This window comes from Drosophila santomea, chromosome 2L, assembly GCF_016746245.2.
Source record: "Drosophila santomea strain STO CAGO 1482 chromosome 2L, Prin_Dsan_1.1, whole genome shotgun sequence".
Classification (NCBI taxonomy): domain Eukaryota; kingdom Metazoa; phylum Arthropoda; class Insecta; order Diptera; family Drosophilidae; genus Drosophila; species Drosophila santomea.
The window spans coordinates 1229986-1256685 of NC_053016.2; the positions used below are offsets into that span (position 1 = coordinate 1229986).

Here is a 26700-nt window from a genome sequence, read left to right on the forward strand (position 1 = left end):
TTTTGACTGACTAGCTATACTATACATACATTCAGTTTTGAATCGCATATTGATTAATGCGACTGTTATTGCGCAATAATAACGATGCCAGGTGGCGTTAGCTTCGTAGTATCGCCCTTTCCAAGGGCAGCGAGTTCAATAACCCAGCCATGAACCGCCGAACTATTACAAGTGGCAAATAGTAGCTACTCTCCAAGGTGAGCCACTTCAAATCACTCGACCGATTGGGCTTGTGATGAATTTAAAGAGACCATTTGTAGTGGCCCAGTATCGCCAGGTGATCTGCTGCCAGAAGTCACTATCGGTCGCTGACCCATTTGTGAAATATAAAGCAAACTGACGTAATTGGGGCTCGAGTGTTAACCCGTCGATGGGCACAGGGGTTCCCCGGACACACACTCCACTGATTACGTGATGCTGCATTTGAGCCCGGCTGTTAATAGTTTCTACCCAGCGTCATCGTCATTGTGAGCGCAACGGACATCCCCATGTGTGGCATTGAATCTAATTCGGCGCTATATCGGTCATTGAACCGATTTGCAGGCGATCGTCACAATGATCGTTGCTTTGCACGCTGCTGAGATATCGCAAAGTTGAGGTGGTAAAAGCATAGAGTGGGGATAGACCCACTTGCTACCCTGCGAAATGGTACCAGATAAACCTTATAGTACAAGTGTTATCGAAAGTTCCCACTGCACGACCGACCAACTACTGCAGTCAAGAGAGCTCCCCAGGTGATTAGAAATTTGTGTTAGCCATATTAGCCATATCAGACGGCTCGTGGGCCGGAGTAAGACTCTTACTAGCCCGGTATAAATATCACTCGCATCGTCATGGCCGTCGCACACAGCAATGGTATTCAGGCAACTAAGCAGCGCGAGCTCATCGCTCCTCATCCCAGCCAAGATGATCCTGCTCTGGATGTGGATCTTGGCGGCGGGCGTACCCACTGCCCAGGCGTACAGCTCCAAGGACCTGCTGACTTGGATGCAGTCCAGCAACTTTGGCTACCAGGTGCTCCAGCAGGCCTTGAATGACAACCAATCCTCGTCTGCTTCTGAGGCGTCTTGCCTGGCGGAGGTTCGCCTGCTCCTTCAGGGAGCGGAGGCCAAATCCTTGCCAGCTCTTCGAGGTTAGTTGATGACAACAAATGTGTAGCCTTTCATGCTGAACTTCCTAACTATGACTTGCAGTTTTCGATGCCTGGGGAAAGTTTCCGCAAGGACTGCTCTACGGACACATCATGGACATGGGCAACTACGAGTCCTGCCTCAGCTTGGATCTCAGCCAGAGTCTGGGCAACGGCATGACCATCAGTGCCGCAGCCAAGTATTGCCTGAGTCGTATGCAGTTCGAGAGTTTGCTCATGGAAGCCGCCGGCTCAGATGCCCTCACCTTGAGTATAGGCACCTGCATACCCTCGTCCTGCAGTGCCGCCCAACTGAGTCGGTGGATGACTGGTCATCTGAAGGATATGTTTGGGCAGAACTCGACGGGCGCCACGGTGGTGCAGGAAAAGGACTGCAGCTTGGCGCACAGAGATCCCATGAATGGACTTGACTGGTTTGCCGTGTGAGTAAAAGCTTTTAGGTGTATTCGAAGTATAGCTCGTATCTCCCAGCCTTTGTTTGCTCGTATCTTATGCAACAGGCACTGGAAAGACAGGTTGTGTGCGCTTAGACTTGTTTTGCGTGCCAACGAAATTAAGTGTTAGAATGCGTTTTTAGCAAAAGCTAAGGTCGACGATACTACTCTACTACTTTGTTGAGTTTTCCACTTATTGGAAATGTATTTCAACTTATTTTTAGGTCAATTCTCATCTTATTGTGCGCTGTCGTTTTGCTGGCTACAATTTTGGACTACAGCGACGGTAAATAAGCATGTTTCTCCTATTACTCCTTACTCAGGCTCACATTTTCTTTCTTTTAAAGTTTCCAACAAGCTGCTGGGTTCCTTTTCCCTTCGCAAAAATTTAAACCAGTTGCTAAAGACCTCGAGCACACCATCGCCGCGAGTGATACCCTGTCTGAATGGCATTCGCTGCTTGACCATCATCTGGATCATACTGGGCCACGGCTACATGTACCTCCTGCTGGCGCCCAACATCAATGCCTACGACATCGTGGCCTGGGCCCAGACGCCCTTCTCCATGGTCCTGCAGAGCGGCACTACGTCCGTGGACACCTTCTTCCTGCTCAGTGGACTGCTCCTGGTTCTGACCGCCCTGCGGGAGATGGATCGGTGAGTTTCCATAGCCTTAAACGAGAATTCCATACTCATTTCCAATGATCTCAGCACCAAGGGGCATCTCCATGTGCCACTGATGTATCTGCACCGTCTGGTGCGCCTGACTCCCGTCCTGGCCCTGGCCGTGCTCATCTTTATGACTCTTTTCCCTCGACTGGACAGTGGTCCGCTGTGGAATCAGTTCACCAGCTCCACGGAGCTCTGCAGCGATACCTGGTGGGCCACTCTGCTCTACGTCCAAAACTATGCAGCTCCTGGCAGGATGGTACGTATCCCTCAGGAAACTCCCTCTGCAACTGTTATTCTATCTTCTTTTCTTAGTGCTTGGGTCACTCGTGGTATCTGGCTGTGGATATGCAACTGTATATTATATCACCGCTTCTTCTGATCGCCCTCTACAAGTGGGGAAGAAAGGCTGTCGCGGGAATCGTCCTGCTGATCCTTCTGCTGTCCGGCTGCGTCTTCAGTATAGTTATGCTGCGGGAACTGAAAGTGTTTGATCGATATGGGTAAGTAAAGCCTCATAAGGACATCAGATATATTAGCTTCTAAACACATCTTCCATTATAGAAACCTTGGTGGCGACAGCACCGAGATGCGCCTCATCTACTACACCACCCATGCCAGAGCCACGCCCTGGTTGATAGGACTGCTTTTCGGCTACTTTTTGCATCACCAGAATGCACGCAAGAGCCGCCTGCCCAAGTGGTTGGCTTTGCTGCTGTGGATCCTGAGTCTGTCCATGCTGGCCACTGTAATCTTCGCCGTATATCCTTATACTCAGAGTGGAGCAGGCGAGATTTCCCCACTGGCAGGAGGTTTCTATCTGTGTTGCAGTCGGATTGCGTGGCCTTTGGCCTTGTGCTGGATCATCTGGGCGTGCCAGAATGGACTGGCACCCATTGTGAATGAGTTCCTGAGCTGGTCCTTTTGGCAACCACTTTCCAAGTTATCCTACTGCCTCTATATATGGCACCTGGTGGTGGAAACGGTTCATATAGCGCGAAGCAAGACGAGTCTGCACTTTTCAAACTACGACGCTGTAAGTACATCCAGCATTTTAACCAAAACTTTTTTACTTAGTTATATGGATTCTAGTTTCTCCGCTTTTGGTCGGACTTTGGCATTACCTTGTTCGTATCCTTGTTCATGCACCTTTTTGTGGAGGTGCCATTGGGGCGCCTCGAGATGGAGCTGCTAAAAAGGCGTCAAAAGAAGGCGGACAATGCAGAGAGCCCCAAGGTAGAGACCTCTACTGAACCTACTGAAGTAGTTCCAGCAACAAGCATTTCCCGCCAGAACTTAGTCGAACCCTAAACAAAGATTTTATAATTGTCTTGTAGGTTTAACTTAAGCAAGTTAAACTGCATATCTAAGCTGTGAACAGTGTTCTTTAATAAGCACACAGTTTTTGTTAACTTTGTTACTACATATGTGTATATATCTCTACAAAAATATTGTTTACATTCATATTGAATACACTTTACTTGTACATACATATTTATATACAAAACCCAAACAAACCCCCGAAAGTATGCAATATGATGTCAAATGTCAAGCTAAGCAAAAGTAAACATTGTAAATCTCTCTCTTTTGTTAGCCTAGCTAATTAATTGAAATGAATATATATCATGTAAAACTAAGATATTTCTGCTCACGATCACCGCACATGCAATGTAAAATGTTGTGCTATATACTTTGGGCCCACATCACGTATGAGCAATGTGCCCCACTCATATATCACAATCCTTTCAATCAGCTCCAAAAGAGCAAGTTCTGACCAATTTTCCCCGGCCAAGCCATGTCTTCATAGTAGACCCATTTCCCACAACAATTACCCTTTAACATACACAAATTCCACATCACGTATACGCCCCGTGGTCCGCCCATTCGTTCGAAAATTGGTCGTTGGGTTTTTCGGGTGTTCCTCGTGCCATCAAACACCAAAAAAAGTGTTGTGGGGGGCGGACATCTATGCAAAGCTAAACGTGCAGCAACTAACAACTAAATTTCATTAAACCGCAGCGCACAAATTGAACTACAACAAACCCACCGCCAAAACACCATCCTCATCAACATCAGCGGCAAAAACAAATGGCGCTGGGGGCGGAAATTTAAGTGCCTTAGGCGACCAAACGAACCAATTTTGAAGCGGCTATTTCAGGGAGCCAAAGCTCCAAAAAAGCCCGAAAAAAGATGCCCAACAAAATGAAGCGGCATGAAGTTAATGCCGCAGACTGCGGCCATGTGCTCCATGTGCTTCACGAGACAGCGGATGCCAAAAAGCAGCAGCCAGGACAACAACTCGTGCATGAAGCACCCCAGTGGGTGGGGGAGAGGTGGGGTGGGGCGTAGCGGACAGGAGCGGGTGGGTGGTTGTCGCAAGGGCGAGGGGGTGGGCAAAATCACGCAACGGAGCATGACAAGCGAACGCAACGTAGCGCATCCTGGCTGCCTTTTTGCCACGTTTCCCAGGCACAGCATTTCGAGCGGCCCGAACTCCTGGACAACTTCAAAAATGCTGCAGCTGTTCAATGGGCCACTACCTCGGCTGGCCCCCCTTTGGAGCACTCCCCCTCGAAGTACTCCCCATTTTGCCACCCGCTCTCTAGTTCTGCGTGATAATAAAATGAAAACTTTGAACGGCCAAGTGAAGAAATGAAGCAGTAGCTACTACACTCAGGATATTGTGCTTACATTTAGTTATTCCAAATTTACTTTAATTCTTTTACAGGTTTGTCTGTAACTATTTCCTAAAATAGAAGTAATATTAATTTCAGCACTAGTTAACTGCTTTATGAATCAATCCCTAATTCCTCTCAGTGCACTCGACCAGGCCAACAACTCTGGCTGTTTCAAGCGGCCAACGGCGCACCGCATGTCTGGCATATTTAATTTATTTATTTTATGCAAATTTTGGATAATGTATCTGCGGCCGCAGGATACCAAATACGAAGTACACAAGCACAAACAACGCCACTGCGGAAACCGCAGCAGCAGGAGTAGATGTAGCAACATCAAGGGGTTTCCCAAGGTGGAGCCAACCACTCTTCCACTCTTCCCGTTCCCAAGTCGCCAGCTCCATTGCCCATCTCCTCCAGCTCCAGTCGAACAAAAAATGCTCGGTAATGAAAGCAATTGTTGCCAAACCGCGCAACGTACAAAATTATTCAGCATAGTTCGAGCAAGAGACACCATAAACGCGGGCAGGACGAAGGACGAAGGACGACAGCTGGATGCGGTTGGAGAGCGATATTTAGCATTATACGCTTCATTGTCTAAAGTGGCGCCCGGGGAGCAGGCCCCCACCCCCCTCTTATTGTATTTATTCAAAAGTTAGAACACCGCCTGCTTGCACTAACTACTAATGTGCGGTTCCTGCCACACACAAACGGGGGCGGATGGAACCGGGGGGCGTGGCACATCGGTGGCAAGTTCTATCCTGCGCCATTTGCTTTTTATTGTTCGAAAACTGTTGAAAAGTTTTGCCATAATTTTGGTAGATTTTTTGCATCTTACTCTTTTTATCTATCGAAATTCGCAGGGTTTTAGTAATAATGAAAATTCTGGGGGAGATAAGTATAACTTAATGAAAACCTGTTTTTAAATCTGAAAGGACATTCTAATAAGTTTAAAATACACTTTCTAAATATTTAAAACATATTTAAATATATAATATTTATTATTTAAACATTTTCTTTTTAATTTATAACCTTTTCATCCAAATTAGAAACGAAATTTCGACCAGCACAAAATAAATATTATGTATACGCAACGTTGGCGTTCACTAATTAAAATGGTTTTTCCGCTGACGCTGCCGCGCACCCCAGCAAAGTATATAATTCCCCAACGATTTGCAAAATGCAGCAAAGGAAATACACATTCATATACACACAGGTTTAAATGGAGCCATATTTCAGGCAGCTCATGAATAAGTTGTGCTCCTCATGCGAATGCGAATGCGAACTCAGCCCGTCCATAAATTAGCATTAAAAGAGCTCGGGGCGTGGATTTTGATGATTTTCGTGGCCATTTTTTCCTGTCGAAGGCGACCACTATCACGTGCAGCTAATAAATCTGCCCGAGAGGGGCATTTAAAAGGATTACGAATCATCGAAGGCCCGTCCGGATAAAAGTGATTAAGTCTGACCACGACGTGGCAACCTTTTTTGCGTATCCTCGATGTTTTCAGTTTGTTTTGCGCCTTTTCATTCTTTCTTTACAATAGAGGGGCTTTATTTTTTTGGCTGCGATGTTTGTGCAATTGTATGTGAAACATTTCTGGACTTTTAACCCTTTTTTATGGGTCTGACTGGGGTCGGAGGTCTTGGACTGTCGCTTGCAGTCCATTTACCTGCACAATTGAATGATTTCCTAAGCGCCCAAGTGGGGTGAAGAAATGTCCTTGATGTGTAAAGGGTTTGGTAGTGAAAAGAGTGCGCAGTTTGTTTATCCTTTGAGTGGAAAGGGAACTTTATGCAATGTTATTTATGAGACCGCTTTACTTCTTAAAGATATTAGTTTTAGGTATAATAAAATGTTAAGTTTGAAACATATTCAAACTAATTCCCCTATAGCTCAGACAAACTCTGCATTTAATTTGCTCGAAATTAGTTTCCTCATCGCCGTTCCTACAAAAATAAATGCCCCAGCATAGTTGCCTCATTCATATCTTGATGATTTAGTTGAGCCATAAACCTCTCAGGAGAAGGAGTTCACCGAGAAGTGCCCGAAAATAAAGCCTTAGGAGTGGAGTACGAAACAAAGGAAAGGAAAGAGTTTGCAGGATGCTCTTGCTCTTGTGTTCTTCAGCTTCCTCTCGGGCCGGCAATCATAAATATTCACTAACTGAGAGGAGGAAACGCCGGGCGAGGACATTAGTTAGCCAGTGAGGACAGGGCCAAAATTACAATTTTCCCCAGCCAACTTGCCAGTCCCTATGCCATTCCTATAATAACGTACTACTACGAAGTCCATGCTTTCCTGCGAGTGTCTGGCTGCTCTTCATAGAGGACGACTACCACGCAGGATCCTTGCCGGGCAGGGAATTTTATGTGTGGTCAGGCAATTTGCTGCTTTACAATAAGTGGCAGGGACATAAAAATAATAATTATGCTTGTACCTTTTATGATTATGGTGTGAAAACAACAATTGTTCACAACCCCCCAAAAAAAAGGACGAGGACAACGCATAGCCATGTGTAGGTGGAGCTTTAAGGAACAAATTATTAAAACAACAACGCAAGGAGCCACAAAAAAAGCTGGGAGAACAACTCAATGTTAATGGCCAAGATTAAGGGGCTGGGCCAGTCGTTCTCCAGCAGGACTCGCCACTTCCTTGCTGCCTTAGCTGCAAGCTTAGCGCCTCCCGTCTGCTTTCAGCACAATAAACAAAAAGTAATTTTCACAAATTTGCCAAACTTGTAAGCCCGAAAGCAAGCGAACCATTGGAATTTATGTGGCGTGCCCGCTTTTCTGAGAGTGGACCCAGGTGCTATTTCCGCCACTCCCCCGAGATCCAGACACGAACCTTTCTTAGCTGCCAGCTGAAAGCTACCGAGTATGGCAAGTTCCTCGATACATACACTTTTTTCTGGTGGCTTCCCGGAAAGGAAACTGTCGCGACGCCATTTATTATCTCCTGTCTGAAGGGTCGCCCATTGTCGCCTGCCGCCGGAGACATGCCTTCCACCTTCCCCACTTTAATAGATATGGTTAATGTGTGTGGAGCTAAGCTATCTCTGCATGTGCATCCGCAGCCCCAAATCCACCCACACTTCGATTTGGTGGCCCTCTTGGAGTTCCGCTCGATTGTCCTGCTCTGGGGAGTGTTTGAAAAAGTCAAAATCCAGGGGATCTGTTGCAGTCGACGTGGAAAACCCTAATCCAGAGATGTTAAAAATTTAACACAATGAAAAATTACATTTATTGCCTTTTGACCTTAGTTACTTAATGCCATAAATTCTAAAAAATAGAATTAAACAACTACTTCACTTATTACTTGTCAAAGTTGACTAGGTGCATGCATTAGTTAATGCCCAAAAACACTTTAAAGAAAAGTTAAAATTATAGGGTTACTATTCCCTTGCTCACCATTAAAACAGGACTCATCTGTGATTCCTTTACCCAAGTTGTGTGTGCCATCCTCCGCTGGCATCCTTGCCTAATTCAATCGGCTGTGGCAAATTAAAGTTCCATTTCTCTTTCGGCCAAGGCGTCAAACCCTTGCCAAATCAAAGGAAAAATCCTTCTTATCGGGAAAACCCTTGGCCGAGGGTCAAAGTTCGCTGGAAGTGGGAGGGGGGATACCATCCTTAGCATATGCGCATAAATCACTGGGCAAAAAGGGGAGCGCGGACCAGGAAGAATACCAGACAGAAAGCCACCCGCTGCAGGACAATAAAATGGCTAAACGCTACAATGACAATTCAAGCATGTAAATGAAAGGCGGACTAGGAATGGAACAGCGAAGGGGAGGTCCTGGGTCCAGGACAAAGGGGCATGAAGCCGGCGAATCGAAGACGGCAAAGGACTTTGCGAGTTGCTGCGCCGCGCAAATGAAATTAAAGGCGAGCAAACAAGTTACGGTCAGACAATCAGGAGCGTAAAAAAGGACGAAGGACGAAGGACACTGGCCTGCATTGTGCGGAACGCACATCAGCCCCCTTTTCGCTTTAATCAATTCCTGTTGGGGCACGCCCTCAGTCCCTTTTTTTTTTGGTTTCTGGGCGAAGAAGAATCTGCCTTTTGGGGATTTCTTGCCTGCAACGCAGAGATTGATTCGTGCTGGTCGTGAACCCCCTTTGATGGCTGCCCTTGTTTGGCCTTTGATTAAATTAGATTTCACAGGACATATGTACACATCCCGAAATACGTTCAACTGGAAGGGATCTGTTGTTTGTCCGGATTTGAATGGAAAGTTTAGAAAAATTGCGCGTAATTTGCAGCAAATCCTTCGTGTAATTTGTTTGTCAACAAATTGGGCTCGGACCTGGGTAACGAATGTGTAAATGTTGCTCATTTAACATTTCACCCAAATCCCGAATTTTTTTTTGCCTCAGGATCAGAGGTTTTTCTTTTCTTTGACATTGTCTAATGAGTAAATTAGGCTGGTGATGCGGGTAGGTGGCTCCATTCAGATTCCATCATCGGAACCATTTATCTCAAGTGGGTCAGTGTCCTTAACGATAATGTCCTGTGGTGATGGATACAGAAAGATTGTTATTGTATTTCGTACTTCAAAACTGAAGGGAATTTCTTAAAATATAAACACAAATATATGTAGTAAGAGCCTTCTGATTGGTAGTTTCCTAATTGAGTTTTCTAATATTTAATAGCGTTACTTAGCCCACCCTTTTGATTTATAAAACTTTTAAGCGGCTTAATGGCGACAACCACAAGTCCTAATGCGATAACTCACCCCGTCCACTGTTTTCCCTCGTGCTTAGCCACTGCCATATTTGGCCAAGGCTGGCATCAATGTTTAATGTCCTTTGGCAAGGACTTTCCCCCGGCTGTTCGATGGAAACCACAATAATTTCTGTGGCCATGCGTTCGAGCAACATTTATTTTTAGTTTTACCCCGGCCCTTGCCTCCTCACAAAACTAGCCACAAAGGATATGTAAAGGGGGGTGATGTGTGGCTTGAAGCCTGTCAATGGCCATGAAAGGACATGCTGGCAAGGAGCGAAGGGAAGCTGGCCAAAGATGGACAAAACAAAGGCAAATTGAAATGAATGCGTGCGGCAAAAGTTTTGTGGGCAGAAAGGCTAAGACTCGAGTGCAGCTCACAGGACACGACCAGTGGAATAATCCTTTGTCCTGCCACGGATGTGCCTGCCAAAAGTTTTGCGGTTCAATTTGAAAAGGAAACTGCAAAGGAAATTCCAAGGACACACAGCCACGCACACACAAGGACGAATACAATTTTAATTAAACTAATGAATATGTACATGGCCCCTGGATGCCAGAGGAAATGCATATCCTGGCGGGTGGCCAAATTTTTTCGGTTTCGAGCGGAAAGCATTAAAAATTAACTGGCGGAATAATCGAAACTGTTAAAACGTTAATTTAACACTTAAACAAGCCAAACCGCAGCACAACTCGCAACAGTTAACTGCGACTGCTAACGGCAACTGTCACTGTCTATTGGGTGGATATGTGGATATGTGGATAGGTGGTGAGGTGGGTGTTTGGGTGGTTGGGTGGCTGTTTGGTCCTGTGGGTGGGTGGCATTCCGATTGGCAGCTTCTCTGTGTGTCACATTTAATGCAAGAACGGAATTCCATTAAGCGACAACCGCAGCGCTGCTGACGTTGCTGCCACAGTGCAAACCAAACCAAACCAAACCAAACCAAACCATACCAAACCGAACTGAACCGAGCCAAGCCAACCCAAAAACCCAACCGATCCGAGCTGCACCACCCAATCCAACCACCCTAACCCACTCCCATCCGCAGGAGCGGAAACGCATTTGTGGTGCCAAATAAACACGCGTTTCGCATGGCACAGGCATCCTTGGAGATGGAATCGTGAGTGCAATACTCTGGGAAATATTTTGGATATCCTGTATTTTTTATGCTATTTATTATAGGTTTTTGTAAGATTTTCAAAAACATTTCGGATTATGTCATTAAAGTGAGTCTATTTGAATGGCCCCACGACTGCTGCTCCCAGAGACACACAACTGTAGGTCAGGGGAAGCACACACGAACGCCCCAGCAATCCCAGCCAGGAATCCCCCAAAACCCCGAACTCCAAACTCCGAACAACCCCAAACCCCATCGAAGCATTCAAGGACCGACTGCAGTCTGATCCCGAAACATTTCCGACCCATGCCGTGTTTTCAGCTACCCGGAACACGCAGCATATTGCAGATGTTTAAACACAAAGCTTCAATTGATGTGGCGCGGAGTGGGGGAAAGAATCACAGTGAAGCTCCCCACATGTAAGCCGCTTGTGCGAGTGTGCGAGTGTGTGAGTGTGTGTGCTGGGGGGCGCACATAAATTGCAATCGGAATATCAAATTGGCAGCTGGAGAGGGGGAAAAACAGGACGAGAGCAAGGACGAGGACTCGAACTGCTCGCTGGCTTCGCCTGGCCGTTGTGATTTTATCAATTCAATAAAAACCAAATAAAATCAGTACAAATGCAAATACCATTAATGTATTGGGTTTAACTTTGTTTTGTTTTCGATTCTTCCCTCTTTTTTTTCCCCATGGCCTTTCGCATCGTATTGTTTTCTTTGTGAGCAGAGTGGGTCGCCCATTTGATGCAATATTTTCATATTTATTTATTATTATGTGCACATATTCTTGTTGTATTATTTACGCTCCTGTGCCTTTTTATAGTTGACTGGGGACAAAAACATGCGAGTTGCGGACTCGGAAAATAATTTAAAGATTTTACGCAGCTGCAAAAAATGTTTATTCAAATGGGAAAAGTGGGGCGCGTTAAGTGGGACTCTTCTTTAAAATGGCATGAACATTATCGATCGAACTATCTGGTTTACATCCTTACATGCTTTACATGCAAAAGGTAGCAGCTATTAATCTTCAACAACTTCCAATAGGCAATGCTTAATAGTTATGAAAGCAATTAATTTATGTTTCACCGAACAATATACAGCTTAGCCACCTGATAAATTCCACTTATGAAACTCGGTGGCATCCTATTAAACTGCAATCATGGCAAACTAATTTGTTTTCCTCCGACAAACACCGCCAGATGCCAAAGAAAAATCGGTCTAGCATAATGAACTTTTCGCGTGTGTGTGTGGTGGTGTGTGTGTGATTTTCCGGGGGCGAGGAAAATCGCTCACCTTTCGACGCTCACTGCCAAGCTGCCAGGAGCAAGAGCAAGAGCACAATTCAATTATTGTTTTATAATTAATATTTTGCACATCAAAATCGCATCAGCAGCAGCTGGGAAGCTGCCGCTAATTTCCACCAACGCCTCCCACGCACTTATGGGCGTGGCACACGCACATTCAAAGGAGGTGGAGGAGGGGGGAGTTGGAAAAACCGGGGCATCTGGAAAAATCGTAGTTGCGTTGCGTGTGGCACACAACGTGAAGCAACGAAAAAAATTAAGATACTCGTAAATTAGGCAGGCGAAACGTGTTGGTCGGCTAAATGATAGGAAAGATAATTAATACTTCGAGACCCGAAGAGTAATGATAAAATGAAATGTTTGATATCAATAAATATGAAATACCAAGTTAGTGAGTTTCTGAGTCTAAATGATATGTATCATTTATCAAATAGAAACTAAAATGGAATCTAAGTTTATATTACTTATTTTACTCTTCACAATGTGAGCAGTAAATCAAAACCCGTTTCACTTCGCCCCTGGAACAATGTCAACTTTATGCAAATCACTTTGATGCTGCATTTAAACTCAATTAAAGGCAAAATATTTACTCGATGGCCCCGAAGATTAATAACTTTTTAAGGACTTCTATCTGGCAGGGACAGTTGGGATTGAGATAGCCCTTAGATAGTCGGCCAGAAAGATTAATCTCGTTAAACGCCGAGGCGTGCCAGTTGGAAAGTGTCTCTGGATCCCTGTATCCTGGATCCTTCTTTGCATCTGGCCAAAGTTTGCGTGCTGCAGGAGTGTTGCACGCCTCTCGAGGCAATCAGGCTGGGATCCTGGAAGGTCCTGCCGCTCCTCATACATATATAATTATTCTTGGCCTGGGCGGCTGCTCCTTCGACCTCGTCCTCGGCGTCAACTCCCAGAAGTATACTTAATTATATTGTCGTAACTTTAAATGTCATTTGGCCATTGTCTGCGACACATGAAAGAGCCAAGTTGGTTGGCAGTGCACTGAGAGAAGCGAGTTTAGGTATCACTACGTAGAAAAAGTAACTCGACCACTTATAAAAAAAAATATTTTTTAAATGCTTACCTATTTTTTCTCAGTGCTTAAATGAGTGAAGCGTATGGGGAGCAGGGGTGTTGGGGAGAGAGCTCTGGAACCGAGACGGGCAAATCAAGCGACGTACGTGGCCGCCCGGCTGGACAGCAGCATTGAGATTCATGTGGCAGGTCCTTCCAGTTGTGGCAGCGCGTGCCGCTCCTTTGGACTCCGCTCTGCAGCCTAATCCCCGGACGGATCCGGGTCCTGCCTGGACTTGGCACTGGGGGGAAGGGGTCAAGAAACTTGAAATCTCAACATGCGTTTGCGTCAACATATTTGTTAGCATCCGGCCAGCGCTCTCCACTTCCTCTTCTGGTTTGGCTGTAAATATGGCGAAGAACATAATTCATCTGGCAAAAGATAATGCCGCACAGCTGTAAAATGTGGCACTATGGACTCATATGGCCAACTGCCCCTCAGCTCCCCTTCTTGTCCATCTACCAAAAGTGGCATTCACAGACAATGAGCGCTGGCGGCTTTAAAGTCTCATTGTTATTTCGCTCATGCAATTGAATTTCAGCGAACATCGAAAGCATCAACAATGCGATGGGAAAACCCATCTGACCAGTTTGTTATTAAGAAATCTTATGAGGGAGATGGGGGGCGGCTATTCTGTCAATCTCACGATGCTAGTACAATGATAAGTAATAAAGTAATTCAGCAAATTGTCTCCGATTATATTGCCTGTAAGCAAATGGAGAGATGAGCAGAGGCATCAATCATGGAAATAATCAAAGTTGAATTCTTGGTAATGACAAATAAAACTTTAGTTGCAAACTGGTTTTTGGATTGACGTGCAGTTGAGAATTTATTAAAAAGATAGGATTTCTGGGCTTGCGAATACCTAAATAAAGATAAAATTTTATACGTAGAGCTTCAATACTTGAACTTCCTTGGAGACAAACAGCTTTGCAAAGTGCTTGTTTGCCGAAAAGTTGACCGCAAATCCCCCGGCTAATTCCAGATTCCGGGTGACTCAGTGAACTATAACTGGCATGGAGTACGTGATTAGAATGCCGGGGAAACAAACGCTGCCCCAAACATGGCCTTATCCAAGTTATCCAACTGGAGGCACGCAAACAAGGCGGTCGCAACAGTGTAGGTTTCGCTTTGTTTTTTATCATTTGTGATGCTATTTTATACTTGCTGCTTTTTATTTCACTTGCTGCTGTGTTATTTATCGCCAAGCTGAGCAAGTGAGCAAGTAGCCAACCTCGCTGGGTATTCGATTATAGTGCCAAAGCTCAGTTGCCAGTTGCCAGTTGCCAGTTGACAATCGAGCGAGGCGAAATGCAGGCTCAGCTGAAGCGGAACACTTGGTTGCTGCTACTACTGCTTTCGGTGGTGATCTTGTCCAGCGGCGCGTCTGGCGGGGATGCGCACGTTCGGGTGAAACGCATAGTGGGTGGCAAGCAGTCGAAGGCGCCGCCCGTCGATGATCCCGTAATCTTCGCGAGACTCTTTAATCGCGATGCTCGCGTGGAGGGCTTCCGGAATCCCAGCACGGGCATCTACAGCTTCCTGGGAATGCACTACGCGGAGCCACCTGTTGGTCCCCTGCGATACTCCAGGCCGGTGTACAAACGGCTGGGTGGTGACCTCAATGCCACCAAACATGGCCAACCTTGTATACAACCGCATCCGCAGTTTCCCCAGCGGATTATCGGCGACGAGGATTGCCTGCTGCTGAACGTCTACACGCCGCAAATGCCGGATGAGAGCACGGGGCTCCCGGTGTTCGTTTGGATCCACCCGGGTGGCTATCGCTATGGATCGGCGGCCCAGTACGATGCCACGCCCATGGCCCAAAGGGGCGCCATCGTGGTGGCGCCTCAGTATCGCCTGGGATCCCTGGGCATCATGGGCGACGGCACCAAGCAGTTCGATGGAAACCTGGCCATGTTCGACTTGGCCACCGCTCTCCGCTGGGTCACCGATTACATCTCCTATTTCGGTGGAAATCCCAAGCAGGTGCAGGCCATCGGCCATGGATCCGGAGCAGCCAGTGCCATGTATCTATCGATGTCCCCGACGTCGCGGAGTGCTGGCGATGTTCACGGAGTGGTGGCCATGTCGGGAACCGCTCTCTCTCAATACGCAATGGACAAGGAACCCGTTCAGAGCGTCCAGGAGGTGGCCAAGATCAATGGCTGTCCCACGGGAAACGAGCTGGAGATCGTCAATTGCATGAGAAGTGTAAGTAAAAAAACATCTTTCTGCAATTAGATATGATATATGTTTTTTTCTGCGTATAGAAAAGTGCAGAGGAGATCATCAAGAACGATGATAAAGTTCAAACGGAGCGTTTGGCAGGACGTGCGCTGGTCAAAGGACTAACTGGAAATGTGGGCTTTCAGCCGCACATCGAAAGCGAGGACGATGGCAGGGCACTGCCCAGCTTGATAGTTGGAGAACCGGAGCAGCAGCTGAGGAGCAGTAACTTCTCGGGCATTCCCCTGCTAACTGGAGTCACCAAGCACGAGACAGCGAATTCCGTCACTGTGGAAACTATAGAAAATGTCTTTGGATCGGCGGAGAAATTCCTCGGATCCCTAAGTGATTCCCTAAACAAGTTAACGAGTTTTCTGAAAATCGACAAGCTAACTGGTCAGATCGCCAAGCCGGAACTGCCGGGACTCACGAGTGTCCTCACACCCACTCTGCAGGACGTTTGGAAGGTGCCGCAGGCTCTGAATGTGGATCAAGTGCTGTCCAAGGTGGTGGAGTCCACGACCGACGTGCTCTTCAACCTTCCGGCCGTTCTGACCACCCAGGTGTGGTCCAAGCTAGCTCCAGCCTTCATGTACAGCTTCGAGTACAATGGCACCAAGTCCAAGGGCATCAACTTCCTCAAGGGTCTGCCCATCGTCTCGGAAACAGCTCACGATAAGCCGGAAACAGTGGGTCATGGTGATGAGATTGGCTACATGTTCGATGCCAATGATATATTTGGGAATCCCCTGGAGGAAACACGTTTGACCAGCGCCGAGGATCTCAAGGTGCGCAACAACCTCATCGATCTCTTGGTCAAGTTTGCCAATAGGGAAAAGAAGGAGGGCGGAAAAAGTAGCATTTTCCAGAGCGTCACGGGAAAAGCCACTCCTTTCATCAAGATAGACACTAAGCTGGAGACCTCCAACGATTTTCGCTTCTGCGAACTGTCTGTTCTGGGCGCCTCGCTGTCTCCTCTAAGTTCCACTAGCTGTGCGGGATTGGGCAGCTTGCTGGGCCAACTCGGTGGTCTGGGAGGCGGTTTGGGAGGCACCCTGGGTGGAGTGGGCAGCACCTTGGGATTGGGTGGCAATGGAGGCAGAAAACCGGGTGGCGGAGGTCTCGGTCTGGGCATTTTGTAGTTATAGAGCTAACTCTGTGTATGTAAGGAATAATAAACAAGAATATAATAATCCAGTATCTATATGCATGATGCAGTACGTCATAGTGCAGGGCCAATCATTTGGTAATCTGCCGCATAAACGCTGGCAAAGTTTCCCTTTCATTTCGGCTGCATATTGGATAAATCCGGCTGGTTCTATTGATTTAAGCTGTAGCCATGACCGGTCGCTTAATTAGCAGAGCTCTGTGCCGGCTCAATGCCTGCCGCACTAATCTTCCTATTGACTTTGGCTCCCACCCAAAAAACACCGCCTGGAACATAACCCCCCTGGTACGCCACCCATGGCAGCAAGAGCCACAACTGAAAAGCGGCGATAAGCAAATTTCCGGCGCGCAAAATTTAAACAAAGAGAGAGAAATTTGTTAGATGAATGGATGGGGGCGAAGGGCTGGGAGAAGCTGGGGATTGGATGGAAGTTGGGGCCAGCAGGCAGTTTTATAACTTGTGGCCAGATCTTAGCCCGGGAGCCTTCTGCATAATGTTGATGATGGTTGGCACTGGCAACAGTGCAAACAATGGGCATAAGCCCCAGCTGGCTGGGAATGGGGAATGGAGCTGGCTGGGAATGGAGGCAGGAGATCCGAGTTGCCTTGACGCCTTTGTGCAAATTCCCGACAAGCGTTGAACTATGACCAAAAATGCCAAAGCCAAGCCAGAGCCAAAGTCGAAAGCCGAAACCAAAGCCGGCTTATGGCGTCGGAGTTCCAGCCTTGTTCTCCAGTTCTCCACTGCTCAGCCAGCTCCATGACCCACTCCACAGTTGGGTTCTGCTGCCAAGTGACGATATTATTAATATTATTAAAACTAATTTCATGAATTTGAATCATTATCCACTCAGATGAAAGAGCCTTTTGAAGCCACTGAGTAAAAAAGGCATGATGAATCGGCAGCTCTTCAAGAATGTTGTTCAATTTGCTTTCAATGACTAGAAGTAAGAAAGAGTTTAAGCCGAGAGTTTCAGAAAGCTAACAAATCTTTAAGCGAGTTTCTTGGGCAGTTGCAATTGCGAAACTTTGATATATTAATCATACGACCCGATGTCCCGGCAATTACGACATCTGCGGCAATATTAATGGGCGCCGAGGATTTCCAGCGGAGCGAGAAAAACTTTACAATTAATTAGGCAGCAGCAGATGATGAACGATGATTATAGTTGGCGAAGCAGTCGTAAATGGAAGATGTCTCCATTTGTCTGGTCAGAGATTTAATGACGGCCATAAAGGCATTACGGATGCGGCAACCGGAGAACACAGGTCTGCAAATAACAAATGATTAGACGACGATGAAGATCAAAGCATAGTGTGTGTGGGTCTCCCACCAGTTTAACTGCCATAATCACCCTCTGCAGCGGATTCATTTCAGGACTTCACTTCATTACGAGCCAGTTTACCTGGACGAGCTTCAATTGGCATAAATCAGAGGCCTTTTATGGCTAAAGTGTCGTCCAATTTCGGAAACTTTTCCCTCCCCCAGCTGCTGGGAAACTGCGGGGCGGTGCGTTAGTTTTCCCAACCCAACTAGTGTGCTGGTGATGGTGGTGGTGCAATTTTTCTTCATTAATGCGTAGTTACGCAATTTCCGTATACAAAAAGTTTTCCACTCCTTGCGTTAATTTTGGCCAATTCAGACGCAGCACACCAGCTGAAATTGCGCACCCCAGCCAACCAACTACCAACTGCTAACTTCCCCCTACTTTTTGGACAACCAAAAATGCCACCCCTTCAAGGATCATCATTCCGGTTTTTGTGGTCGTGCCCGGCCTATTTCGAGTCTTTTGCCAAAATTAGTTCCGCCCCTCGATTTATATTGTCATTTCGTGCGTTTCGATTGTGTAAAGCAATTTCCCCCGCAAAGTCGCCGAGATGGATGTTGGATTTTGGCAGGGGATTCCCCTCCCCTCCCCTCCCCACCCCGCAACATACACATACACATACACATACACATGCATATACATAGTTTCGGTTGAGTTCTAGTCCTGTCTGTGCGGCTGGTTTTCGGCTTAGCTATTCCATCAAGTTACGGCATTGCGGCGTGTCCTGGCACATCCTCTCTGTCCTCTCTGTCCTCCACCTACTGCTCCTCCTCCTCTAGCAAAAATGGAAATGGCAGTGGAAATGTTGACTGCAATACAATTGTAATTCCCCCCACCATGTGTGTGTTTTGGGGCTCGGACCAAGGTGCATAAATTAGGCCAGTCATTTACTGTTAATAGCAGTTGGCAGCAGCAGCAGTAGTAGCAGTAGCAGCTGCTCCAGTTGCCCAATGTTGTGTACTTTCCAAATTACTTTGCGTTTGCCAACTTTGACCCCAGTGGATTGGCAGCTCTGGCAGATTTGAGCTTTGAGCCAGCACTTTAGGTGCACACTTTGCTGCAAACGAAAAGAATTTTAATTTGGCTTAGTCCTTTCAGTGGCTAATGCTAATGCTTAATATTTAAGCAAGGGTAATTTTAATTTATTAGAAATTATTATTATTTGTAGCAAAACCTATCTATTTAATGCGCTTGATCCCCATTGTTCGAGGCTGACATGTGCGGGTTGAAACTATGATTTCGGCTTTCTGTGAAGCTTCAATGGCCGAATTCAGAGCAACAATTGGTCTAATCCAAATAATGGAATTTTGAAGCCGATGCTTCTGGCAGAGCCAGCTTCAATTTCCGAGTGCCATCCTCCACACCACCCAACTTCCCACTGGATGCGGCTGACTGTCCATCAGTTTCGATTTGAATGAGTACCAGGATGTGGATGGGAATGGGGACGGGGATGAAGGGGTGGGGACGACCATGAGGGCTGTCAGCCTCAATTTTGGCCAGCCACTTGGCCATTGTTCGAATTTTGACATAAGCAAAAATCCCAGCTCAATCCCCCTATCCAGATATTCTCCCTATCGGATATGTGCACTGCAAAGCATGTGCTTTTTTATGACTTTAATAAGATTATACTTTTACTGTATCTTGTAGAAAAAGAAATTAAGGTTTAAGCGGAGGAAAAGTATGCAGTCTTTCATTATATATATATGAACTTCCATAGGGCTTAGGCTGTTTATTTCCACTGCAGACTTTTAGTTTACCATTTTTCTTTCAGTGCAAGCCTAAACATAATGCTCGGATTATGAGCTGCGCCTCGCCTACGTCAATTGCAGTCCAGTCAAATTCAGAAGCGTCCTGTTCAATCCATTCACTCGATTCACTCGCATTCAGATGCGTTTGGACAGAATTGAGTGAGTTGCTTGAAGGGCTGTGGTGGGAACCCATTCTTGGGGTCGCTCTAATTAAAATTGATTACCATAATTTGGACTATTGATTGGCCTCGAACACGCACAATGACCATGCCCAAGTACCCCGCAATTCTCACCCATTCGGCTGTTAACAGTTTTGACCCGCGATGTCTTTGTTTTGTATCCGACACCTTTCGCTGCGGCAAAATAGTTGCCCATCCAACTATTAATTAGCCGCACGCAATTGGTTGGGCCAGGCATATTGATTACCTTGCCATAAGTTTTCTGGCCAAGAGAGGTGTGGTGTGGTGGGGTATGGATTGCCAGGGGTTTCGATGTCACACGAGTGTGAGTGGGGGAAACTTATGACTTATTCACGCCGCTGATTGTTTCTGACATCTGTTGTAATTGACACTTTTCGCAAGGTTCTCTAATGGACGCAGAGGCGCAACCAGACCGCAAAAGCCACTGTCAGACCGCAATCTCATCGCAAACCCCCTGCCATCCGGCGATCCATCAACATACAAGTATTCTACCCCATCGAAGACATCCCTAATGGCTGCCAAGTGAGTTTCCAGTTTCCAGGCACACGAGCTAGTGCTGTTTGCAAAATATCCAATTACATTTGCATTTGATTATAGTTCGAAGCAAGCGGCATGTATTATTTATCAACTTGATGTATTCAACTAATAAATAAATGCGCTATATCAAGCTACGCCATGCGAATACCTAATACTATTTTATATTTTTAAATACATGGGAAATGGGTTTAAGACATAATTTATACCACTCACATATTCCGCAGTTTTTAAAGCACTTTTCACACCATCTGCATGCGTTTATCTTGGCGAAAGAGTTCATTAGAAAGTACGTATTCCTGCATCCCTGCACGTCGACAGCAGTGCCTTAATCTAGTCGGGAATATAAATTTAAAATTACATTACGTCTATGTCGCCGGAGTGGGCATGGGTATTTGTCGGGTGGTTTCGGCTGGATGGTGGATGGTGGATGCCATGACAGCACGACAAGCCGGCATCCTTCGCTGGAAATCAACGCCAAATGTGAGTTGCTTTTACAAGCGCCGCGGGTGCCTTTTGACAAGGAGTGGGTCCTGGTTCTCACACCTCTACATCCACTTCCACATCCACTACCATCCCATCATGCCCATCCTACCCAGATGGGAATCCGAATCCGGTGCCATGCCAACCCGCAACCCGTACTCCGTTTGGCTGTTCGGGCGCCAAGTGCATTGGAATGTGTGGCAGCTGCAATTGTGCGGCAATAAATTATTGTGCAACACGCAGACTTCACAAGAGGGGGCAACTCCCGCTGAACTGAACTCCAACATAACCCAAACCCAAACCCAAGCCCAAATACCCAAATACATAGCCTCGTAACGGAGTGACTGGCAGGCGGCATGGTAATGAATGCTACGAAAATTTTTAACAATTTTTTAACTTAAAAATTACGACAGCGCTGACAATTTGCCATAAAAAGCGACGGCATCCGAGGACTACGAAATGGTGGAGGCTGTCTGCATTTTGTGCTGACTCCTCCACTGTGACTTTTATTTGTGGGAGCACGGGGCGTATACGTCTTCTCCCCATCTCATTCCCCCCAAAAAACTTGCACTTCAAATGGAAATGCTGACTAGAGATGGCTGCGTGATGGGTAAAGCTGAATTAAAATATCACACAAAAATATATATGTATGTAATGTAGTGATAAGTAATAAGTTTATGAATTAATAGCCGAATTTGAGCTCGGGTTGAGTTCAATATTTATAACTATGAACTTGGTAACTACACCTATACTACTTTCTTAAGTATTAAAGTGATATTTCAACCAATTTTTTAAATATTTTTTTAACTGTTTTCTTTACTCTTCCATCTCGAAATTTCATGCTATTAATGTCTCACTGCTTCGCTGGATTTTTTGCTCTTGTTACACCCATTTGGGTACCTTGAATTCGCCTCTGTGTGTGTGTGAGTGTGTCCTGTTGCCTGTGTGAGAGTCCTGCCTGCAAGAGTTTGTGTGTGTGTGAGCCTGCAATATTTTACTTTGTAAATGGGGAGGTTAAGGCTCATTTGTCAAACGTCACGACTTGATGATGCAATTGTTGTTTGCGCCACGCATGTTGTCATTTGGTTTGCATGCAGATTTATATTTATGCCCCAGCCAAGTTTATTTAAATACGAGAATTCCTTTATTTCATGCACACTCGCACACTTGTTCTTTTGGCCATTATTTCGGCGGTAATGCGGTGATCAGCCCATTTATGGCTTATTTATGCAGACTTTAAAAACAAAAGCCTGTCAACTGTCAGTTGGCGTTTTGATTGACAAGAGCCTTTTACCTGTTTCGGGTCAACCGTACTTCCATCTTAAGTAAACATATCGTATTACGACCCCATCTAGAGCTATTTTCATAGGGGTTAGTTGCCAAAGAATAACACTTAAAGATGTGGGTGGTGGTGGTGGTTTCGGTATTCCACCCCCGTGAACCAATGACAATTTATGCGTTTTTAAAGAGTCTGCTTCTGTTTTCCACCCCCTGGAAAATCTTGTTTATCTTTCGATTTTTTTCTTAGTTAACGGTCGCTTGCATTTCGTGGTTGCCCTGAGAAAATATTATTCTTTAATTTCTGCGCTATTGCATTTTCCGCCCTTTGCTGTTTTTGCACTTTTTTTTGGGTACCTTTGATGCAGCCGACTCGCTGGCAGCCAAAAGGCATAAATTCACAATGCTAAGGATGGAGACAGATTTACCTTGTGCAAAGTTCTCCTCATCTTTCTGGGCGGAAACTTTGCAATTGGTTTCTACTCCTTTGCATCTCGTTTCTTTTCTCCGCACAATTTTTGCGGATCGCATCGCTTACTGAAATCGTTGCACAAAGTTTGGGGCGCCACACAACTAACTTTGATGCATAAACTTGTGCTTTGCCAGCCGTGGAATGAATGGAATATTTTCCTCTCCAACTTTTACTGCCTTTTTTTCTGGCATCTCAAGCTGTTTAATTGTCAGGCAAATTTCGCCTGGTTCATTGCATTCAAAGTAAACTTTGTGCGCTTACAAAGAAGGCAAATGAAATATTTACCTGACTGCAAAAGGATATTGGTGAAAATTGGTGAGTACAGACATGGCAGTTTTTGCAACTGCAAATGCTTTTCTAATGTGTTTTACCTTCCCTGATAAGCTGCTGCTCTCACTGAAATGCTGTGGAAAATGCATTTCAAGACCACTTACTGTGGATCCTGTCAGGACTAAGACCCGCTAAGCTCAGTGCTGAAAGGGGAGCCAACTTTACCAAAGAATCCTTGTAGCTCCGCGAGGACGTGTAAATATTTTGCCAAGTCTGTTCGGCTGGGCATTAATCATATTAAACAGAGGCAGGCGTCAGGCGACGGCGGGATTTTCTTTTGTTCCGCTTATGTAGGGGTGTGGTGGGTGTGTTGTGTGTGCTCGGCACACAGTGCGTATGATTATTACCACTATTATTAATATTATCATGTGCTCGGTCGTGGGCTCGACTTGGCGCCCGGAGGTTGTTTTTGCGGAATTCGCACGAGGTCCTGGCAACGGGGGCATCGTCATTGCAATTATTTACAAAATCAGAGCACGTCCTGGCTCTGCTTTTATGCGATTACGTGTGTGTGTGTGTGAGTGTGGTGTGTGAGTGTGGTGTGTGCACTAAAATGCCTCGAGCCGAATCGCTTATTACGCCACCGAAAGAGATAGCAGGCGGGTGGGAGCGGGACGGGGCGAGAGCCAGTTGTTGACAGGCTGCTTTTCGGAAATATAAGGTAGCAGATCGGCTTGGCATATTTTTATGCTTTCCCAACCTGGCTTCTGGTCGTAAACATATATTTTTATTCTGGTGTATCCTGCGATTTTTATCGCTTAAATAAGCCAGCCATTTGTTGGATTAGTTAATTGGAAAAGGACGTGTTTTTATCCCGCAAAGCGAAGGCTGCTTCAACAAAGATAATCTGGAGTAGTAAAGGTTCATTTTAATATTTAGGATCCTGCGATAATTACATTTATTGGTAAATATAAACTGGCACCAGGCAGGCAGTTAACAAATGATGGACCATACAAAGTACCCATTTTATTACCGGCAATTTGGTTAGAATGTATTGTCACCCGCCGGAAAACCTTTCAATTACGCAGTGCAGAAGTCCTCAAACTTTTTGGAAACAATTACGCCAAGTGCTGGAAATTGTCAGCCAACTCTGTGTTAGACGTATGTACGTAATAAGCCACTTTCCTTAATGACGAGACCTTCTCGGATCCTCAGACGGAACTTTTTAATTTCCCAGTTTGCCCATCCGGCCACCATTAGCATATAGACAGTGGATTCTTGGATTCTTGGATTCCAAGGCCCGCAGAGAGTGCAGCCATAAAGAAAAGTTTTGATGCCCCTCCTTTCACGCCCGGCCTTTATTGTTAAGCCACGCATGCCCCTGTGCAACATCCATTTGCGCCCCAAACTCTTTATGGAGCGCATTCGGTTTGGGGGCTGTCTGTAGCTCTGGACCCCCACATCCGGATCCGTAACTTTGCGGCAGTGGTTTTAATTTAAATTGACAACATCAAGCAGTTAAGTACTTGCAGCGACATTTTAATAGCTTGTAAGCCCCACGAGTACCCAAAACTTCCCCTTCTCAGCCGAACGAGCGAAGCTGAGCAAGCCCATCCAAACCAAACCCATCCAAACCAAAAGGAACCAAACGAACACCTTACCCAGCAGAAACCCCCCTTTGTCCGGATGCCACGTCAAGCTAAAGAAAACAAATACAACGGACGCTTATTTACATATTCCCAAACGTAAATACGCGCCATTTTTATTTGCTCCACCTTTTTATACTTTTTTCTTTCATTTTCAACGCGTATTCGGGCGCTCAGCAATTCTTTGCGCAGTCTTTTCATACCCTGTAAATGCGTCGAGTTAATGGGTTATGAGCTATAAGTAATTTAAAAAGTGGATCTAATTCCAAAGTAATAAATAGAGATTTTGGTATAGTTTCTATAGGTGTAGTTCATTCTTGCAAATAATTCCTTATTATTATTTATATTTTTAATGAAGAATTTAAATCATAAAAGTAGCAGATTATTTTATTCGTACTTCATTTTCTTAGGGCAATTCGTTTTACAGGATATCCCATCGTCGATGGAGCTCGCTTGCCTCTCATTTGATTTCGTCCTTTTTCTGGTCGTTTTTAAGAAAGAATTTGCATAAAGTGAAAACAAGCATTTTAATTTCGCTCGCCGTAGCAAAAATGAAATGTGCGACAGCATATACGAAGCGGTAGTAAACGCTGCCGTTTACCGCTCCTGCTCCCCCTGCTCCACCTGCTCCCCCTGCTCCTCCTGCTGCTCCTGCTGTCCCCCAAAAATCCCCAGAGCGTTGAAAAGTTTCGCCAGTGGAAAAAACGCAGTCGTAATTGTCGAGGACCTGTGAAAGGGAGTTATCCTGGCAGATGGAGCGGGAAAAAGCGCAATGCCAGCAGACAAAAACAAACCAATTTAAATTAGACGACCCCCGCTGGTTGGATCCTTCACGTTTTCCTTCGGTTTGGGGCCAAAGTGTTGAAAACTTTTGGCATCAACTTTTGACATTTGCAGTGCACTAAATGGAAATGCTGGTCGGGATTAGGAACAGTGGGAGCAATGATAAATGTCTGTTCTGCTGTTGGCCTCTTATCAAAATAATACACCTAGAACAACTGCTAACCATTTTTAATGAATCAGTAAAGAAAAGATAGAAACTAATGATAAAGGATAACACTTGACACTCAATCTGATTTTTCCCAGTGCCTGAGGTAACATTATGAAAACAATTCCTGAGCTGCCCTGCCATTTGAAATGGGGCACATGCCACGCTGGCAGTTTAATATAATTTAAACCTAAACACATACCACTGCACACAGCACACACTCACACTACATGAGGAGTCCTGTGAGTTGGGGTTTGTCAAGTAGCCGCCGCGTCTGCCATTTGACGCTCGGTCCCATAAATTACCAGACACTTGGCAGGGACCGTAAACGTACAATACGTACGGGGATATCCTGACCGAAGGCATCTTCACATTTCTGGTTAGTCATTTGCCTGCCCCCCTCCCTTCATCACTATCCTCCACCACCAGTGCTTCTAGACACAAAAACAAAACTATTAAGTGGACATAAAACTAGCTACGGTCTGAGTCCATGGGCATTTCCCACACAGAGAGGCCCAAGGACCTCTTCTGGATTCGGCGAGAGGCGGGGACAGTTGATGTTTGTTGTTACTGAGGCGGAGCAACCCTCGGCCTAATGGAATATGCAAAAACATTCCGGCAGATATATAAAACAGGCAAAGAGGCTTAATAAATCCCATAGATCCTCCTCCATTCGGGCGAATGTCTGTGCTCATGGGCGGATCATAAAACTAAACATTTCAGAGAGAACTTCCAGATATTGAGTGTGGGCGGCGACTTACTAGAAGATTTATACTTGTATATTTCTATAAATTTTGATGTTTACTTGTGCTAATTATCTGTTCATTGACTGGTTTTCATGCACTTTTCCCGCTAATTTAAATTCAGCGGCAAGTGCACTCGCCAATGAGTATTTATTGGAAACTAATTTGGCATTGATTTCAATAAATTTGCATTTAATTGATCGAACTCGTGTTTTTTGAATGCCAATTCAGTGCGCTAATTGACAAAACCGAGCGAAAACAAATGAGTTCGCGTGGCATTGCATGTGCAATGAGCCAACTTTTTAATTGGATGAGCTGGGGAATCCCCCAGCCCTCGAAAAACCCATCAATTGGAGGTAAAACAACTTTGCCACCTTTTTGGCCAACTGTATTTGCCCTCCGTTCTCCGTTTTCCGTCCTCTGGACTTTGTCAAGTGCACAGTTTGTTCTTAGGCTGGTGGC

General features: G+C 45.7%; 2 protein-coding genes across 2 annotated transcripts; both read left to right on the forward strand.

Moving 5' to 3' along the window:
* Window positions 1-852: 852 nt before the first annotated feature.
* On the forward strand, window positions 853-3805 carry LOC120443943 (nose resistant to fluoxetine protein 6). The gene is made up of 8 exons (XM_039623391.1): window positions 853-1132; window positions 1194-1572; window positions 1809-1870; window positions 1932-2241; window positions 2296-2512; window positions 2569-2756; window positions 2818-3289; window positions 3346-3805. Exons 1-8 carry the CDS (start codon window positions 853-855, stop codon window positions 3562-3564), a joined length of 2127 nt encoding a protein of 708 aa, XP_039479325.1. The 3' UTR covers window positions 3565-3805.
* A 10612-nt stretch (window positions 3806-14417) lies between these two features.
* LOC120458281 (carboxylesterase 1E) lies at window positions 14418-16581 on the forward strand. Its single transcript, XM_039645877.2, has 2 exons — window positions 14418-15366; window positions 15426-16581. The coding sequence occupies exons 1-2, from the start codon at window positions 14461-14463 to the stop codon at window positions 16521-16523; spliced, it is 2004 nt and encodes a 667-aa protein (XP_039501811.1). The 5' UTR covers window positions 14418-14460; the 3' UTR covers window positions 16524-16581.
* Window positions 16582-26700: the final 10119 nt, after the last annotated feature.